General features: G+C 36.5%; 1 protein-coding gene across 3 annotated transcripts in view; it reads left to right on the forward strand.

Annotated features, from left to right (window-relative positions):
* The window catches only part of PDE5A (phosphodiesterase 5A), a 128,453-nt gene that overhangs the window by 23,695 nt on the left and 83,495 nt on the right, over positions 1 to 21,263 (forward strand). For all 3 annotated transcript variants that reach the window (XM_064383916.1, XM_064383918.1, XM_064383917.1), the window contains exon 3: positions 7,019 to 7,108. In XM_064383916.1, coding sequence (XP_064239986.1) covers positions 7,019 to 7,108 — 90 coding nt within the window. The remainder of the gene's footprint in view (positions 1 to 7,018; positions 7,109 to 21,263) is intronic.

A 21,263-nucleotide genomic window follows, 5' to 3' on the forward strand; every position in this document is an offset into this window, starting at 1 on the left:
TCAGAACTGCTATATAAAGTGCTTGGTATTTTCCTTTTATATGAAAACTATCACATCCAGTACCTACATAGGATTGCCTTGAACCCCATTCCATGTCCTAAAGAAGCCTTAAATCTTCCCATGATTCCTATGCCTTAAGGATTTACATTGTCAAAACATCTCTCCTTCTCCCAAGTCAATCAGAATGCAAAACTCAGACTCACCTCCTGTTTCTACTCCAGGACAGACACTCCATGTGAACCATGATTTCTAGAGAGAAAACTTGGAGGGTCCTAGGAAATGGTAGAATTGCCACTTACATGTGGCCTTGACCATGTAGCTAGTATCCTTCCTTCCCCATTTCATCTTTCCTTTTCATTTTCTTTTTCTCCAGAGAATTTTCGCCTTCTCTCACCGTGCAGGTCTCACTTTCTATTTCAACTATTTATCAAGACATTTTGCTAAAGAAATGCGAACTGTTTCAAGTGAATTTCAGATGAATAAAATTATTTCCGAATGAATTTTATAAGAAAAAGAAAACTCCTAGCTATTGTTGTAACTTAGACAAATCTACTAATTGTGGTGTAATTGTGCCCCTAGGAACACAGTTTGGGAACTGCTGTATCTATGTTTGTTCAATGTTCTAATCACTTTCAGGCATTATCTCAAAAATTCCACTCTATGGAAGAAAACCAGCCTTATAATTTGTCAAGTTATCTGTGTTGTTTCCTTTAAATTCTCTGTTCTTTTTATTTTGATGTAATTTTTAACTCACAGAAAAGTTGTAAGACCAGTATAAGAAATTGCTGTACACACTTCACCCAGATTCTCCAGTTGTTTTTTGCCCGTTTGCTTTATTTCCTCTCTTTCGCTCTATAATGCATATAAGTAATATATGCATATTTTTTCTGAATGATTTAATAAACTAAAGATATGTTTTTACTAAATAGTTGAGTGTACATTTTCTAATAAGAATATTCTCTTACCTAGCCATAATAAAATTATCAAAATCAGGAAATTTCATATTGATACAATACTGTTATCTAATCTGATACAAGACTATTATTTAATAGTTCATAGCCAACACTTTATCAGTTGTCCCATTAATAAGCTTTAGAGTTATTTTCCCCCAATCCAAGATCAATTCAGGATCCTATATTGCACATAGTTGTAATGTCTTTTTAGTCTCTTTTCAATCTGAAACAGTTTCACAGCATTTCTTTATCTTTTTAAATTTAGACGTTTTTGAAGGGAACAGGCCTGTTATTTTGTAGAATGTCCTTCACAAATAGATTCAGGCTAAGCCCTTTTAGCTGGAATACCATAGATGTTAATGTTGACATCTTGACTAAACAACAACTAATTAATTCTCCAATTCTTTGACACTAGCTGAATGTCCTGCAACTCAATTCAGTTCTGATTCTTAACTTCATGGAGTTAGCACAGATCCTACATGTTAAGGGCTCAGTCCCACAAGACTGCCCCAACTTCAGACATCAGCCACGATTGGGATCCCTAGACTACCACGCTTCTTCCAGGCTGACTACCAATTCAAGGGTTCCAGTGAGAGCCCAACTTAGGTTCAGTATTTAGATAGAATGACTCATGGAACTCAAGAAAGCACTACACTTATGATTACAGTTTTATTTAGAAGGTTACAACTCAGGAGCAGTCAAATGAAAGAGATGCATAGGGCAAGGTATGGGAGGTGGGGGTGGGGCAGAGCTTCTATGCCTTCTCTAGAATCCCACCATCCCAGCACATCAATATGTTCATCACCCTGGAAACTCCCCTAGACTTCGTTGTTCTGAACTTTTTATTGAGGTTTCATTATGGAAGTGTGATTGATTATATTATTGGCCATTGGTGAGTGGATTCAATCTCCAGCCTGTCTCCCCTCTCCAGAGGTTGAGGGTGGGACTGGAAGTTCTAAACCTCTAATCACAAGGTTGCATTTTCTGATTCCCAGTCCCAATCCTGAAGCTTTCTAGGGCTCACCTCATTAGCCTGAATTTGAGTATAGTTGAAAACGGCTTGTTGCAAATGTCGAAATACACTAGTATCACCCAAGAAATCCCATGGGCTTTAGGAGGTCTATGTCAGAAACTGGGGACAAAGACCAGAAACATGTTTAATTATGAGGCATATTTATGTGATGTAAGTATTGATGATGTTAAATTTCATAACTTTTTAAAAGTGATGGCCACCTGGTTTCTCCAATATAAAGGTATGGTTTTTCCCATTGTAATTAATAAGTACATATGGGATTAATAATTAATTAATAATAATTAATAATAATCATATGGGCAGATATTTTGAGACTGTAAATACTCTGTTCCTCAATAACCTCCTGACCAGTTTTAGCATCCACTGATTTTCCAACTCCATCATACCTCTTATATTTGTTAGCTGAAATTCTAATATAAGGGAGAGTTTTGCCTTCTCATTCATTCATTCATTCACATTATTATGGACTCATGGATTAATATTTTATTTAGTGAATTATGATTTCTTATTATCTTTATGCTGATGTTCAAACTATAACAAATTTACTGACTCCTGTGTCTTTTTGTTATGTCCTCATTACTTTTGGGACAATTTTTCACTTTCTGGCTAATCAGAATGTTTGAGACCTATCTTACACTTTCCCTGTCCTAGACCTAGAATCATTCTTTTTTCCCAAGGAATCCTGGTTTCTTTTAGTGGGGTGAATGGTACTAAGAAACCAAGATCAAGACACAAGATGCGCTCATTGCTGCTGGCATATTAGCAGACAGAGGTAGGAAAATAATATATAAATATACATACATGTTTATATTTTATTTCTACATCTATCTACTTATTATATTAAAAACAAATGATTCATACTGATACTTCCAATTTCATCCAACAACTAAAGATGCATTATTTTTCTTGTTTTCTCTGTTGGGTTTTTCCTTCTCCAAAAATGAAGGACTAGGCTTCCTTATTCCATATATATATATTCATATGCTCAAGGCAAATTTCTAGTTTTTCATAGATTTTAGAATCTTTCTCTTCAGACTACAGAATTTCCCTTAGCACTTCTGATAGTACATACAGTGCTGAAAAATACTTTCAGTTTTAGTTTATCTGAAAATGCCTTCATTTTGCCTATATTCTTGAAGGATATTTTCACTGGATAGATAAACTACTATCAGTTGGTAGTAGTTTTCTTTCAATACTTTAAAAAAGTGTTTTCTCATTTTTTTTCTTGTCTTTATTTTTCTCAGGTGAGGTTAGCCATCCTTTTTATCATTTTCAACTTACATGTTTCATCTGACGTATCATTTTCACACCATGTATGTAAGTTTAAGGTTTTCTTCAATTTGGGAAATTTTTCTTTATAAATCTTTAAGTATTTTTCAGCTCCATTATCTTTGGGACTCCAAATATATATATGTGTGTGTGTGTGTGTGTGTGTGTGTGTGTGTGTACACTTCATAGTGTCCTAAAAGACACTGAGATTTTGTTAATGTTTTATGGGGTTTTTTTTTTCCTTCAATCCTTCTGAATGGATACTTTCTGTTGATCTATCTTCAGGGTCACTGACTCTTCAGCTGTTTCCATCGGGTAGTTAAATGTATTAATGAACTTGGTGTTTTACACACTATACTTTTCAGTTCTAGAATTCTCATTTGACTATTTTAATAGTTTTTTCTAAGTTATCACTATATTTTTCTTTAAATTCCTATATTAATATTTAGTAGCTGCTTTAAAGTCCTTATCTGTGAAGTCCAACATGCAAATCATCTTGGGGTCATTTTTTATTGATTTCTCTTCACTATGGGTTGCATTTTCCTGTTTCTTTACATATGTGGTGATTTTGTATTTTCTGCTGCTCATTGACTGTTTCACTGTAGTTGGATTATATCCTCTTCCTTTAAAAAAGGGATGAGATTTGTTCTGGCAGGCAGTAAAATTACTGGCAGATTCTTTTGATCCTATCAGGCTTGGTCTTGTTATTTGATAGAGTGGATTTATTCTAGTTTTGAATTTAGTCTTAAGAACTACCCCCAACTATATGGTATAGTACTTATTCCTAAAGATTGGTCTTTCCCTGTTTCAGTGCCTGAGCTGTTGAATAAATTCTCTACTCTGGCTGGGCTGGAACTCCATTTTCTCTAAACACTTCACTAATTGGTGTCACATTCAGTTTTTAGCCTTTGGTAATTTTTGCTAGCCCTTTATGTTTTTTGCCTTATACATGCACAAAGTGACTAGAAAACTTAGTCTCCTTGCCACCACTTCCTTACCATCTTCCAACCCCCTACCATGGCCCCTGTGCTTTACAAATTCCAACCACTTCAGAAGTTTGGAGCTCCATTCAGTTCTGTTTCAAAGTGTTGTTCTCTTTGAGTAGCACCTGCCTTCTCTAAAGCAGGAAAATGCCCTCAGGCAGAAGCCAGATTGTTGAATGGCAATGACATACTTGTCTTTCTCCTTGATCTGCTCATGGCAGATCAAGTCTTATAGTTGTCTTCAGCAGGAAGGAATACTGGTACCCGATGGCAAGTGGACATCCAAGTTTTGAGTTCTTTCATACTGTCATGTTCTCATAAACAAACGGTGAAAGGAATAATCACAATGATTATAGTTTTCCATTTTTTTCTTTGGTGTTTACTGAACCTAGTGGGGTTAGAACTCCTTTATGTATATTGCCTTTGCACTGAGTACATTATTAAAGGAAAACTCTTTGAGATGTCAGGAGTTTGGAAATTCACTTCAAATGAAATTTGAAGGATATATTTATTCCTACCCACTTCACCGGAAAGTGAAATCCACAACTGCTGTTGATTTCAAACTAACAGTAGACACAAAAAAGATGTAAAAGTCCTACTAATTTTCATCTGTCAGACTTTACTGCTTTGATTAGGTATTTAAGTCCTCTTCTTTATAAATTGTCTAATAATTCAAATATTTATTAACAAAGTAACACTGGGCATGTATTTTTATTCATATTTTACTTACTGTTTTTTAAATAACTCACTATATATCAATAAATTTTCACTTCTTTAATTCATCAATATCATTATCTTGTCTGTTTTCTTTAGACAATATCTGAAGATAAAAATTTTATTAGGAAGATTCAGCTAAGGTTTTCTCTGCAACTCAATTCATATAACTTTGAAAATGTTTGCAGAAAAAAACAAAAATGCAGTAGTGTTTATAATATAAAATATTGTTTGAAACGGGTTTATGACATCAGGAAAAATCCACACCGAGACAATGGATAACCCAGCAAGGCTAGTTTACTTCCTGCAGAAAGGGTGCAACTCCCCTGCAGTCTTGCCATGAGAGCAAACCCGAACAAGGAGACAGGGACATTTATAACTTTCATAACCTGACGCAATCGCCTTACTACTGTGTCCAGTTTCCATTGGCTGGAATGGGACCTCACATTCTACGCTTGACCTGATTGGTGAAAAAAACTTGGAAATTTCCTGAATAGATAAGGGGGAAGAAGATGAGGAGGAAGACAAGGAAAAAGAGGAAGCTAGTCAGGAGAAGGTCAGGAAGGTTTTCAAATAAGGTATGGTATGCACCAAGGTTTGGAGCTTGCCCAGTCCTGTTCAGATATGCCAGAGTGAGTCAAGGTAGCTGATTAGAGAATGTATATACATTGGTATATGTTTTTGCTAATAGTGGATAATGGCCATAGATTGTAACTCCTTATTATGTAGTCTCAGATATAACTTTGAAGAACTTTCCCATCTCTCACAAATATTTATGCTGATTTTTCACCATTTTATAACTTTTCTTTTGAGATTATTTGTAAGCTAAGTTTGGCCCTCTCAGGAGAAAATTGGCCTCATTTCTGACCCCAATTGATGGAATCTAGTGTAATCACTTACTTCATTCACGGCTTGACTGTGACTAATTTGCTTTAATTTTTTAAAAAGAAATGACCTTCAAAGCTTATCAAAGGATGAGCTTTTCCAGTGTGGATATTCCATATTTGCTGAAGGGAATTCCAACTGCGGAGTTTTTGGAGCAGTGATGCTATTATTAGATCTAGCATGTAACTCCCCAAGGCTATTGCTTTGAAGGGAACAGCACTCATTCAGATGTTTATGTCCTGGAATGCTTTTTTCCATTCCACTCTTACCTCATGTAATTGTAGCTGTTGATTTTTCTCTACTTTGGTTTTCCCTTTACTGACAAGATTTGCTTAAAACTATATGGTAAGGTAAAAATGACCACATTTGATAACTGTGGTATTATTTGTTAATGAATTTCTTCATTGATTTCACACATGCTTTTGATTGAGTTCCTGTGCTAGGAATACAGTAGTGAACTCCATCCCCCCCCCCCCGCAAAAAAAAAAAAAAACCCTCATAGAGTTTACAGCATGATTTTAGATCTTCCCAATCTAAAGTTTAATAGAAATTTAAACTTTACCTTTGTTCTTTAATTCATACTTAGAAATTTTACACCTCAGAAGTTCTTTATGATTATTGGATGTGTATAATGTGCCCTGTAAAAGGGGAAATTCAAAAGATCAAAGGATTGCTTACAATCTGACTCAATCGGATTGTGTATATATATATATAATTTAAATTCTTATGAATACTTGAGATAGAAGTACAGAATACTGAGAAACTGTAAAATAACCCTTACAAGGGAAGTAAAGTCATTTAGTGAAAAGGTTGTTCTGGAGGCACAATAGAATCAGGCTGTGAGATTGTATTACAGAGGTGGAGAGATGCCACTTTTTCCTGAATTTAAGTACAGCTTTCTAAAGTGGTTAATATTTTGAATTTTCTTTATTTCTGAACATTTGTTTGAGTCTATTTTTCTTCTCATAAACACTAGCTGCTTAAAAAAACTCAGTGACTTAGATTTATCTTTGACAAATATGATATGTACTTACATGATGATGCCTTTCACAACGATAAAATTGTTACTCAGAGTAACAAGATAAGTCCAAGGTTAGATTTCTCTAATCTAATAAATCAGAAAAATTGAATCAATCTTTGAACAGGTCAGTCATTAAATTGAATTTCTTTTTCCATACTAGGATCCTCGGTTCAATGCAGAAGTTGACCAAATTACAGGCTACAAGACACAAAGCATTCTTTGTATGCCAATTAAGAATCATAGGGAAGAGGTAAGCCAATTTTCCATTTTATAAAAGGTCATTGGAAATAATTTTCTTTTTGAAAAATCTTTTGTATTTACTTTGCATGTATATGAAATAATGCTTTAGTGACAAATTATCTATAAAGTTCTCAAATGTTCTGCTTGATTTTTTTTAGATAGGTTTTAGTTATAGGACCTAATTCTGATAATCACTATGGCCGTTGACTTGGAAATAAATTTTATGCACGTCATATTCTACCTCCCCTCTTCCTGAAGGCCTTATTCTATCTTAAGATATGTAATTATGGTTGTGATTAGAATCAATTTATTGCATATTATGTTTTAGGCTTATGAGTAATATTCATAAATGCTCATCTAACTACAATGGTCATTAACTGATTTCATTCAAATTGAGGTTTTGAAAAAAATGGAAATCATAGCTAACTCTAATTATGTAAATTTCAATTTGAAATTTTAACAGGCAAATGTAAATATGTTGCTTTATATTTCCTCTATCTAGAAGATTTGGATTCTGTTAGCACTGAGTTCCCTCTTCATTTTACACTTATTTGGAAAAAAGAGTTAATAAATTATCAGTTAAACTGAATATTTCAATTTAGCATTCTCAATCCTGACTGTGTATTACAACCAACTGGAAAAGTCTAAAAGATTACCGATTGTATTAATCGGAGTTTTCCACAGAAACAGAATCAAAGGATGTATGTAGATATATGAGGGGATTTATTTATGGGAATTAGCTCATGTAATTATGGAGACCAAGAGGTCCCACAGTCTGCCATCTTCAAACTGGAGAACCAGGAAAGCCTATGGTATAATTCAGTCTGAGGCTGAAGGCCTGAGAAACGGGGAGGTTTGCTGGTGTGAGTCCTGGAGTCCAGGGGTCTGAGTATTTGAAGTTCTGTTGTCTCAGAAGAGGGAGAGGATGGATGTCCCTGCTTCTGAAGAGAGAGCAAAATATGCTCTTTCTCTGACTTTTTGTTCTGTCTGGGCCCTCAATGGATTGGATGATGCCCACTTACATTGGTGAAGGAGAATCTTTTTCACTTAGTCTACTGATTCAAATGCTAATCTCTTCTGGGAACACCCTCACAGACACACCTGGAAATAATGTTTTACCAGCTATCAGGTATAGCATTTAAAAATTCTGATGCCAAGGTTTCACCTTAAATCAGAATCTCAGAGATTGGGACCCATGTATCAGCATTTGTTAAAGCTCCCAAATGACTGCAATGTGTGGCCAAGGGTGGAACCACTGTTAATCATATTAGAAGTACTTGGTGCTTCTACTTGATTTATATTGAAATTCTCACATTTATTCTCCTTCCATCTAGTCTGTCACCAAACCCCAATGATATTTTTCATTAGAATGTTTCTGATTTCAATATTTTTTTTATTTTTATTTGTGCTACCTGCATGCACCATGATTCAGATTTTCAAGTAATGCCTGAACTTTTTAAATGTTCTTGTAAGGTGTTTCTATCATTGAAGTCAATTTCCCTTTAATCTATTTTACATATCACTGCCCTGGGAATTTGCCTAAAACACAGCTTTCTAAATCAGGGCTTCTAAAACTGTGTTGGGCATAGGAATCACCTGGGGATTTTGTTAAACTGCAGATTCTGAATTCAGTAGGTCTAGGTACAACTTGAGATTCTTTTCTAACAAGTACCAAGCTGATGATGACCTGAGTCTGCTAATCCCAATTTAATTTATATGGTCCTAAGTCAGTTACTTCTCAGTAGTCATTCTCAGTGCCTTAGAGTTGCCACATGGTTTCTTACAAAGGGAGAGTTCCAGCAATAGTAACTAAAAATGCCTACAGCAATGACATGAGATTAATTAATAAGTTTAATTTACTAAGTATGTGAATGAGTAAATAAAATTGAAAGGCCATACATGGACAGATTATTATAGTTGTTATTAATATAGTTGTTAGGTATATCAAATTAAAAAAATTTTGTCCCATGCATTATTTGGGACATCATTAAACTAAGAAATTATTAGTTGTTTATCTGAACTCAAATTCAGCTCACATTTTATCTGGCAGGCCTAGTTATAAACCATAGACTATGATTCTCTGCACTTAAGACATGCCCTGATTAAGCTTCTCTTTCTATATAGCATGAACAATTTCTCTAACAGTCAGGACTAGGTAAACTGATGAAAATGCAAGACTCACTAGGAAGAAGTGAGTAGGATGGCCCCTTCTATCAGAAAGTATCCTCAGGATGTACATTATTCTGTATTATGACTGCCATTGAGGATGATTTAAATTAAATAAAAAATAGCTTTAAAAAACCCGACAGCTATATTGAGATATAATTTACATAGTGATATGGTTTGGCTGTGTCCCCACCCAAAATCTCACCTTGAATTATAATCTGCATAATCTGCACATATCAAGGTGGGGACCAAGTGGAGGTAATTGGATCATGTGGGCGGTTTCCCCCATGCTGTTCATGATAGTGAGTGAGTCTCACAAGATCTGATGGTTTTATAAGCATCTGGCATTTCCCCTACTTATATTCACTCCATCCTCCCACCATATGAAGGTGTTTGCTTCTCCTTTACCTTCTGCCATGATTGTAAGTTTCCTGGGGCCTCCCCAGCAATGAGAAACTGTGTGTCAATTAAACCTCTTTCCTTTATAAATTACCCAGTCTCAGAAATTTCTTTATAGCAGTGTGAAAACAGACTAATACACATACAATATAATTTACCCAGCTTAAGTGTACAATTTGATGAATTTTGAGAAATGTGTATTTGATCATGTAACCACCACTGCAATCAACATGGAGAACACTCTGTCGCCTCAAATATTCCTCTGCACCCCTTGCAGTTGATCTCATCCTCTTCCTCCCTTAACCCCAGATCCTGACGAGCATTGATCTGCTTTTTGTCACTATTGTTTTGCTTTTTCTAGAATGTCATTTAAATGGAATCATACAGTATGTGGTCTTTTGTATCTACCTTCTTTCACTTAGCCTAATAAGTGTGCGAGTCAGCTCTCCTGTTGGATGTAAAGGTAGTTTGTACCTTTTTATTGCTGAGTGACTTATTCCGTGGTATGGATACACCACAATTTGTTTATGCATTCATCAGTTTGGTAAACATTTGAGTTATTTCCAGTTTGTGTCTGTTATGGAAAAAAGCTGTTGTCAGTGTTTACATACAGATCTTTGTGTGGACTTATGCTTTTACATCTTTTGGGTAAACACATAGGAGGGTAATTCCTAAGTCATGTGGTAGGCATTTGTTGAATTTTATGAGAAACTTCCAAACTCTTCCAAAGTAGCTGTACCAGATTTCATTCTTATCAGCGGTGTGTGAGAGCTCCCCTTATATCAAATCTTTGGCAACACATAGTGTATCCGTCTTTTTAATTCTAGGCATTCTACTAGGAGATGATTTAAATTTCATTACATGAATATATAACCCCACTCTTAGCCAAGGACCCACTGCCTGCTTATATATCTGATTGAAGTGGGTTTGGCCACAGATTCCCCAAGTAGCCCAAAGCTCTGCTTTAGACTTCTGCTAGGTTCCTGAGCTTTCCTGTGCTCTCTCTGTACTCCCACATCCTCTCCTGCTGGTGTCTGTTTTACCTTGTGGTGACTTGATATGAGGCTTGGACTCTTATACCAAGCATTTCATGAGATTAAAAAACCTTTAGTAGCTTCACTGGGGACTAAGTACAGGTTGAGTATCCCTAATTTGAAAATCCAAAATGCTCCAAAATGTGACACTTTTTGAGTGCCAACATGAGCTACAAAAAAAATGCTCATTGAATCACTTTGGATTTTTTCTGTTAGGGATGCTCAACTGATAATAATGCAAATATTCCAAAATCCAAAAATAACCTAAAACTTGAAACACTTCTAAGTTCTGAGCATTTTGGATAAGAGATGTTCAATCTGTAGCTTTATTCAAGAGAGGGCTTCCAGAACACAGCTTTTTAAATATCTTGCTGACCCTCCCCATTCTCCTTCCTTCCCGTTTTGCTCCCTTTCCTCCCAGGTCTGCACTGCCAAGTTCAAAATTATTTCTTCTAAGAATTAACGTTTTCAGAGAAAAGAATGAAGAGAGACAGAATATCAAGTGTGGCTGTTATTAGTATAAAAAGTAATTTGGCTGGCTGAGAAACAAACCAAGGCCACAAACAAGATGCAATATTTGACTTCGGAATTATCTTTAAATTTATATCTGTATAAAGAAACTCACAGTAGTGTTTGCTTTTGTATGTACACATAACTACTCTCTCTCTCATGAAAATTTTAAACCAAAATGGAAAGTTGCATGAAGGCTTTTGGGACTAATTAAGATTGCTTGCTCTGGGCTTGAATCCCATCTTTACCACTTGCCTGCTGACAAACCAGAATGGAACTGGTTAATCCCTTTGATTTTCTTCAGTTTCCTTATCTGCAAAATGAGAGCAACAAAAGGATCTGCCTTAAAGGGTTATTGGGAAGATTAAATGCATTCATGTGAGTGAAGGGTTTAACATAGTTCCTGGTGTAACTGGGGAGGGTACTCAGCTCCCAGTTCTGAAGAGGTTCTTAGCCTCCCTAACACAGAAAAATGGGGAAAGGGGTCCCTGAGGCACAGTGAGTTTGCCGTTGAAGGACCCAAAGAATTTTGCAGAAAAGCAATTTATTAGACAGAGACTGAGAGAAAGACATCTCCTATGCAGTCATGGGAGGGGACACAGAGGAATCCGTATAGGTAGGAGCAGCTGGAGTTTTAACCCTTGAGTTATTCCCTCCCCATTCATGTTTCCTCCAATGAGAGGAGTTCTTTAAAACTTCATCTGAAGTGATTGATCTTTGACTCTGATACTGAATTGGGCTTGGTCCACAACTCTGAGTTACAGAGCCCCCTCCTCCCAGAGCTTTTGGTGGGTTTTTTTGGACAAAAGAGCTCATCGGGCTTTCTCTACCTAGCTCGCCCAGGGAAACCCAGACAAAGAACTTTACATTTGAAAACTCTGTGGTTCCCAGATGGAGGCCCGGAGCCAGGAAACTCATGCCTTTGAAACCACGCCCTTGTGGACCCAGGAAGAGAAGTCCCTCACTAGCACATTAGAAGTGCATCAGCTACTATTCTTTAAAAGAAATATAGAACTAATAGAGCTTTTAAGAGAGACAAGGAATAGGAATTGTATGAAGAGGTCATGAGCCACATAATAATCAGCTAACTGGGACCAAAGCCAGTACTTGGGTAACTGGGATAGCCAACACATCCCCTAACATAGTCTATTGATTACCCTCTAACAAACTTTATACTTAAGAGAAATGTGTTTTTCTCTATTTTCTCTCATAAATGAGGCAAAATGAATTTGGCGTTTTCTCTTTTTCCATGTCCAGCCTTATTGAGTAAGCCAATACCCATTCTGACTAATTACCCAGGAACCTAAAAAGAACTGTGATTATTGAATCATTAATTATTGATTGTTTACAAAATATCCTAATACCTTTTAGTGACACTGGTTTTTAAAGACATAGGTACCAACTCTGGAAAGCTGTTTGAATGGAGCAGTTGACAATTGAATACTAAAGTCTGAATTACAGCATAAGCCAGAAAATGCAGGAAGATTTTTAAGATTCACTGAAATATCTAAGCTCTTTATTTGCCTCTTATTCTTGTAAAGTATTTCAATTAAAAACGTTTGGGAGTTCCTTTCATTAATGTTATAATCATAAGTGTTACAGATACAGCAGTGCTTTTTTTAGAAGTAAGAACCATAGATATTACTAAACATGTGTGATGGTAATTTTTGAAAAAAATCGTAGAGGCTAAGTTTTTGCAATCTTCCCCTCTCCCTACTCCCTTCAAGAGAAGGGAATTAATGGGAAAGTGGAAAAAGAAACTGGGGAAGCATTAGAAAGCTAAAATAATTTATTTTGGAAAGGTCAAAGAGCTACTGGCTGGAGAAAATTAATAAAGACAGAAAGAAAAGAATGATCAAGGGAGAGAAGAGAGCCAGTCCAAGATATATATATATGAAGGAGTAGTTTGAGGAGTATGGGATAGGGCTTTGGAAATAATTGCCTTGTATGTAGGAGACAGTGAACATGTGTGGTATTTATTGAGCAAATCTTATGGAAACTGTGCTAATGATCTGGCAAGTATTAGTTCATTTAATCTTCATGACAACCATAAGAGGTAGCCCATTATCTTATTCCTACCTAACAAAAAAGGAAACTGAGAATTCACACATTTAAAGAACTTGCTCAAAGTTACATAACTAAAAACTGACAAAGCCAAGACAAAGCCAAGATTCGAAACCAGGCATTCTGACTATAGGGGTCATAATAGAGAAAAGAACATTTCTTAAAAGTCTGCCATGGATGCCTACACTCTACTTCCCTCCTGATTGTTGTTTGCTTGAGACTCTGCACTAAGCACTTAAAGTATTGTTGATCTTGTTGGAGTGGAAGGTGTACTGATGTGTTTAAGGTGGCTGCATGCAGCAGAAGCAGGACTTGAGGTGGCAACAGGGAGAGCTGACTGTATTTCTGCTGGCCCTTCAATGTTAGTGTTTGAACTGCTCTGCAGACAGACTTTTTAAGATGAAAAATGAAATGACAGAGAACAAGAGATATATCATAGTCACATCCTCTATATGGCCTTAAGAGGAATCTATAAGGAAATTTTTACCAGGGATAAGGGAGTTACAGGAGCATGTTTCATACTAATCTGAGTCAACCTGTTCCAGAGAAGAACCATGACTACAAATGAAACATAATGAATAAAAAATAAAAATTATAGGTATGTGAATTTCTAGGGCTGCTGTTAAATTTCTTTCAAAGTTAATTCTGGATTTTTCAGGCCTGGAACTTAGACCAGTTTGTATCTTCGTCACATGTATTAATTATTTCTATAACTAGACAGAATTCATTTTTGTTTAGTAAAGAATTACAGAGAAACTCAGATCTTTCCCTCTAGCTCAGATGACCTATTTGTGAAATACTGCCCTCCCCTGAAATATTGCTTGTTATGACATAGTGAAGATGAGTGTTCTTTTTCATTTAAAGGGGCTGCACTGGTATAACTGACCCTAAATAGTAACTCTTACTCAGAGCCCTATTTGTCACTCAGGGCCTACTGATTTTTTTTTTCTGTAGATTATTTGGGGAGGAGGGGACAAGGGGTAGAAAGTAGGACATTGTGAAATAATGCAAGTTCTGAAAATTTCTTATTGATCTCAACTAGAGATTATATCCAATAATGTCTTTCAGGCTAGGCTGAACCACCAATGTTGAATGTCAACTCCAGTTATTAAGTAGAAATTCAGGTTGGAATCAGAGTTCTTTCCTCCTTCTCTCTTTTTATTTATCTTCTTGATTTTATTTTATCATACTTGGTGATATACTTGCAATTATTTGATACAAATATGACAGTTGAAATCAAGGATTTAGGATAAATTCATTACAATATGGTAAAAGAGCATTTTAGCTAATATCTTAGCATTTTAGCTTATACCTTCCCTTTAAAAACTAAAATGATTCAAAAAGTATCAGCTAATTTTTATGAGATTTGTACTTTGATGAATCCAAGTGATTAGTACCTACCAAAAATCACAAATTGAGGCATTAATGAAATCAGATAGGTAATTCCAACTACAACATACAAAAGTAAATGTTTTCTAGAATTTAAGTTTTATGATTGTGTCTGCTCATTTAAAAATCTTTTCATTTATTTCTCCTAAATTATCTTGTTTTGACAAGTAACTATTGAATCACTGCACTTTGTAGTTTTTTTTTTTTTTTTAATGAAGCAAAGAAGATACTTGCTTTTACATTTTTTTCAATTTGGAGAGGTAGCCTGGGTGTGGTGGCTCATGCCTGTAATCTAAGAACTTTGGGATGCCAATGTGGTGTGGATCACTTGAGGCAAGGAGTTCAAGACCAGCCTGGCCAATATGGTGAAACCCTGTCTCTACTAAAAAAGCAAAAATTAGCTGGGCGTGGTGGTGTGCGCCTGTAATCCCCACTACTCAGGAGGCTCAGGCAGGAGAACAGCTTGAACCTGGCTGGGAGATGGAGGCTGCAGTGAACTGAGATCGTGCCAGTGCACCCCAGCCTGGGTGACAGAGTGAGTGAGACTCCATCTCAAAAAAAAAAAAAAAATTGAAGAGATAGAGAGGTAGATCTTGTACACCAAAAATTAAATATCTATATAAGGTAGCAAGATAAATGTTAAATGAGTCCAATATGCAACACCCAAGTTAGAAGGAAGACTGAACTGGGGTAGCTAGAGAAATCCCTGGGGAGAGATGAAAGTACCCTGCCGTGTTTATTTCACAGCCTCAAGGGAGGAAGCACATAAAAATGTTCCTGATGACAGATGCTTGGTCTCCATGGAGGGTGGAGGCCAAGGAGTCCTTGTCTATGATCTCACACTCACAGTACTGACTGTGGCTTTCTTAAATTTAACAAGTAAACTTCTAGCAAATAAATGTTACAGTTTTATTCATAATCCCTCAATTTTAAGTCAAAATAGATGAAAATACAACTGCAAAAATAAGCAAAGTTTAATAGCAGAATATGGGTTTATCTAGAACTATTTTAGTCTTAAAGAATTGGCTAGTTAGGCGTTTTTGAAAACTTACAAATTTGCCAGGTGTGGTGGCTCACGCTTGTAATCCCAGCACTTTGGAAGGCCAAGGTGGGAGGATTGCCTGAGGTTAGGCATTCAAGACCAGTCTGGCCAGCATAGTGAAACTCCATCTCTACTGAAAATACAAAATTAGCTGGGTGTGGTGGCGTGGGCCTGTAATCCCAGCTACTTAGGAGGCTGAGGCAAGAGAATGGCTTGAACCAGGGAGGTGGAGGTTGCAATGAGCCAAGATCTTGCCATTGCACTCCAGCCTGGGCAACAGAGTGAGATTCTGTCTCCAAAAAAAGAAAAAACAAACAAACAAAAAAAGGAAACTTATAAATTGCTCATTGCATTTATTCCCCACAGTATTCTTTCTTGTAGCTTTGCTTCTGAAGCAAAAGTGCTCAGCAAAGTTTCCATTTGTTCTGGACTTGAGGCTGTGATGGTGATGATCCTTTCTCTTTTCTTCTCCACACTGCCCTTTAAATAACAAAGTATATATTATGAAGATATTAACTGCTTTCCTAAAAGAAGAATGTTTCTTAAGAGCAGCAGATGAAAAGCATATTGGTAATAGGTGAAATCCCCAAGTCTACGCTACTGATCAAGAAGAAAAAGAGTGAGTAAAAACTTGAAACTAAAGATTAAATTAATGTGGTAGGCTTTGTGTATCCAAATGATACTCTGTTTTTAATGATCAGAAAATTTGGTTCATACTGAATGCTATTTTTTATTTAATAGGGAATTTGTCTTCATTGGTAGATGCAAGATCACCGTTCCAGCACTTTTTGGAATGTATTACATTTTTAATTTAACAGATCATTTATAAATTTAATTTTGAGAAGTTTTACATAGTCCCTGAATAATGGATATTAGAGGTCTGGAACCAGATAAGCATAAAACATTTCTTTGTATAATATCTAACACGACATCGTATAATTGGATCCTGGGATGGATTTTGACTATAAAATAATTTCCATGTTTTCAGGTATTCTTAAAGAGTAAAGGTGATTGTTAATGAAATTGCTGATCTCAATAGATATGTACAAACATCTATACTCATCTATTAATGTCTAAGATTACATAGGTAAAGTGCTTTATCAACCGTTAAATATCCTGTATTCCTGCTTATTAAATGCTTTTCTAAAAATCTCCATTTGCTTCTCTTCTGCCATACAATGGAAATTAATAGTCTAGGCTAAATCTCCACTTGCTTTTGATCATACAATGGAAATTAATATTTAGGCTGAATTTAAATTAAAGAGCAAGAAATTATAATCTTATGAAAATTTAAAAAATTTTTACATCAGTTTATAGTAGTGAAATGGAGTGAAAATGACTTTTAGAATTCTAGATCTATTCGATTATTACAAATTATTTGATAGTCATGAGTACTATACTGTATTGGTTCTCTCTTGCAACATAACAAATTACACTAAGTGATTCTGAACAAACATTTATTATCTCACAGTTTTTGTGGCTCAGGAGTTCTGTAGTGGCTTAGCAAGCTTGGTTCCTTCTGGCTCAGGTTTCTCACGCAGTCACGATGTAGACAGGGGCTACATGCCTTATGCTTGATCATTCATTTTCAAGAGGTTCTTGGGATGATTGCTTCATTCCTCACCATGTGGGCTCTTCATAAGTTATTCAGTCTCCTTATGTCATGGCAGCTCACTTCTCCAGAGTGAGCAATTTAAGCAAGGAGGAAGCAGTAGTGCTCTATATGACCTCGTCTCCAAAGTTGTCCATCACCAAGACTTTTCCAGCATTCTGTTCTTTAGCAGTGAGGCTTTAATTTCTACCCCAACTCAAAAGGAAGGGAATTAGGCTCCAGCTCTTGAAAAGAGTAGTATCAAAGAATTTGTGGAGAGACTTTAACCTACCAGACATAATACTAATGTACTTTCATCATTGATTATATAGACCATATATATCTATGTTTATTTTTCTCTTTCCTTGAAACTAGCCAGAGGATAAAAGAGGAATTGTGCTCATTAATTAAATGATCTCTTAAAATCATTTGTCTCACCTTTCATGTACTAAAAAATAATATGAACTATGAAAGAAGAGGCGATGTAGACTGGGTTTACACAGAGGTTTACACAAAAGTTGGTGTTCAAGATTTTCTTGAATCAGAGGGAAAAGAGGAAGTACAGCATGAAAAAGGGAAGACTAAGGAGAAAAGGAGGAAGATGGCTGCCTCTTTGTATGGTGGCAAATGAATGAGATATTAAAAGACTTTTTCGGCCAGGCACGGTGGCTCATGCCTGTAATCCTAGCACTTTGGGAGGCCAAGGTGGGTGGATCACCTGAGGTCAGGAGTTCAAGACCAGCCTGGCCATCATGGTGAAACCCCATCTTAATTTTTTCAAAAAAAATTAAAAAAAAATACTTTTTCTTTTTTGAGATGAAGTTTCACTCTTGTTGTCTAGGCTGGAGTGCAATGGCACAATCTCAGCTCACTGCCACCTCCACCTTCCAAGTTCAAGTGATTCTCCTGCCTCAGCCTCCCGAGTAGCTAGAATTACAGGTGCCCACAACCACGCCTGGCTAATTTTTTGTATTTTTAGTAAAGGCGGGGTTTCAGTATGTTTGCCAGGCTGGTCTTGAACTCCTGACCTTGTGATCTGCCTGCCTAGGCCTCCCAAAGAGTTGGGATTACAGGCATGAGCCACTGCCCCCCAGCCAAGACTTTGAAAATATTATGCTGTAAATACTGTTCTATATGTGGTCTCTGTTTGCATGTAATATAACTAGTTGTCATTTAATATCCACAGAAATGCTCATTCGTATGTCTCTATTATATCTTTCTGCACCATTGTTTTCTGCCTCTCTTTACCTACTGAGACCAGAGGGAATATGTCTATTACTTTGCTACACTGTTTGAGTATCCACTAGAAGGATTTCCAGTGCCTGGAAGTGAGGTCAGAGAAGTAGACAGAGGCAAGATCAAGAAGAGCCTTCTAATGCCATGCAAAGGAGGTACTGAATTTTTTTAATGCCAGGAAATATTTGCGATTATTTAAAAATCTGGGTGGTCGCACAGTTAAGTTTGAACCATTTTCTTTGCTTAATATCTAACCCAGAGCCACATAATTTGACCTTTGATAGATTTTGATAATTAATTTCCATATTTGTTCATAAGCAGATCTTTTGGCAGGAAACCTGGTAAAGTCTTTTCTGTGGATTTGTTACACTTCTATGTGGGAGATTTAATGATTGATCTGATGGAGGAATAAGGGAGAAGGAAGAATCTGAAATACTTTCTAGCTTTGTAGATAGGTTATAAAGGGGGAGAACTGTGGTATTTCCTAAAATAAATTATTGGTCTGTGGGGAATAAAACAGCTCTTTTTCATTTGCATGTATTGCTTTACAGTCTAATCCTTTCTGTTCTCCCCTCAAATCTCTATATTGCCTCCCCATCCCCTCTTAAACTGATGACCTTGCTTACTGTTTCAGTGAAAGATAAAGCAACTAGAAGAATATTTCCATGAGAGAACTTCCCTTACTTCTTTCTCCTGCTCTAGCATCTAAGTCCATATACTCTGTTACCCTTTTACTTCTTGGGATGAACTGTCTGAACCAGCAAGGGTCAGCCTCCCATTTGTATACCAGATCTCATCTCAGTTTGCCTGCTCAAATACATATCTCAGCAGTTCTGTCCTCTATGTCCAGAATCCTTAAAGTTTTCCTGCCTACCAAATCTGCTCATCAGCATACAAAAATGCTGCTATTTCTCCCATCTTAAAAACAAAAGCAAAGATCACACATCTGCTTTACCACCTTATTTCTCTGATCATCACCAGAACAAAACTCTTTGAAAGAGTTATACAGGCCATGTTTGCCACTTCCATTTCCTTCCATTATCTCTTGAACATGCTTCACTGAAGCTTTCACCTTCTTCACATTGCCGGCTCTCTCCTTCCCCTTTGGCCTTCCTATTCCCTGAGACACAACAGTATTAAAATTAAGCCAGTTGATAACCCTATAGATTTTTCTAAGTGTTCAAGTGTTTACTTTAAATCAAAAGCTAGAATGAATAAGCATATTGAGGAAGGCATGTTGAAAGCCGAGATAGGCCAAAAGCTAGGATTCTTCTGTCAGTTAGCCAACTTGTGGACACAAAGGGAAAGTTATTGAAGGAGATTATAAGTGCTACTCCAACGAACACATGAGTGCTAAGAAAGCCAGATATCCTTGTTGCTGATATAAAGTTTGAATGGTATGGATAGATCAAACCAGCCACAATATTCCCTTAAGCCGAAGCCCAGTCCAGAGCAAGGCCCTAACTTTCTATAATACGATGAAGGCTTAGAGAGGTAAGGAAGCTTTTGAATAACAGCTAGAAGCTAGCAGAGGTTGTCTCATGAGGTTTACGGAAAGAAGCCATCTCCATAACACAGAAGTGCAAGGTGAGGCAGCGAGTACTGATGGAGCAGCTTTAGCAAATTATCCAGATCTAGTGAAGATACTTGATGAAGGTGGCTAAGCTAAACAACAGATTTTCATTATAGACTAAACAGTCTTCTATTAGAAGAAGATGCCATTTCAGACATTCATAGCTAGAGAGGAGAAGTCAATGTCTGGCTTCAAAGCATCAAAGGACAGGCTGATTCTGTTGTTAACCAATGCTCACTTACCATTCTAAAAATTCTAGGGCCCTTAAGAATTATGCTAATTCAACTCAGCCTGTGCTCTGTAAATGGAACAACAAAGCCTAGATGACAGCACCTTTGTTTACAGTTTACTGAATATTTTAAGCCTACTATTGAGACCTAGTGCTCAGAGAAAATGATTTCTTTCAAAATATTATGGTTCAGTGACAGTACACCTCGTCACTCAGGGGCTGTGATGGAGATGCACAAGGAAATCAATGTCGTTTTCATTCCTGCTGATACAACATCCATTCTGTAGCCCATGGAGCAAGGACTAATTTCTGCTTTCAAGTCTTATTATTTAAGAAATTCATTTTGTAAGATGATAGCTGACATAGATAGGGATTCCTCTGGTGGCTCTGGGAAGAATAAGTTGAAGACCTTCTGGAAAGGACTCAACATTCTATATGCCATTAAGAACATTTGTGATTCATGGGAGGAGGTTAAATTATCAAAATTAACAGGAACTTAGAAGAAGTTGATTCCAACCCTCATGGATGACTTTGAAGGGTTTGAGACTTCAGTGTAGGAAGTAACCACAGATGTTGTGGGAATACCAAGAGAATTAGAATTAGAAGTGGAGCCAGAAGATGGAACTGAATTGCTGCAATCTCATGATAAAACTTGGACAGATACGAAGTGTTGCTTCTTATGGATGAGCAAAGAAAGTGGTTTCTTGAGATGGACTCTACTCCTGCTGTAGATGCTGTGAATATTGTTAAAATGACAGCAAGGGATTTAGAATATTACATAAACTTAATTGATAAAGCAGTGGCATGGCTTGAGAAGACTGACTCCAATTTTGGAAGAAGTTCTACTGTGGGTAAAATGCTATCAAACGGCATCATATGCTACAGAGAAATCTATCATGTAAAGAAAAGTCAATCCATGGTGGCAAACTTCA

This window comes from Aotus nancymaae, unplaced genomic scaffold (genome assembly GCF_030222135.1).
Source record: "Aotus nancymaae isolate 86718 unplaced genomic scaffold, 86718_ANA_hifiasm-v0.15.2.pri h1tg000033l, whole genome shotgun sequence".
NCBI classification, from domain to species: Eukaryota; Metazoa; Chordata; class Mammalia; order Primates; family Aotidae; genus Aotus; species Aotus nancymaae.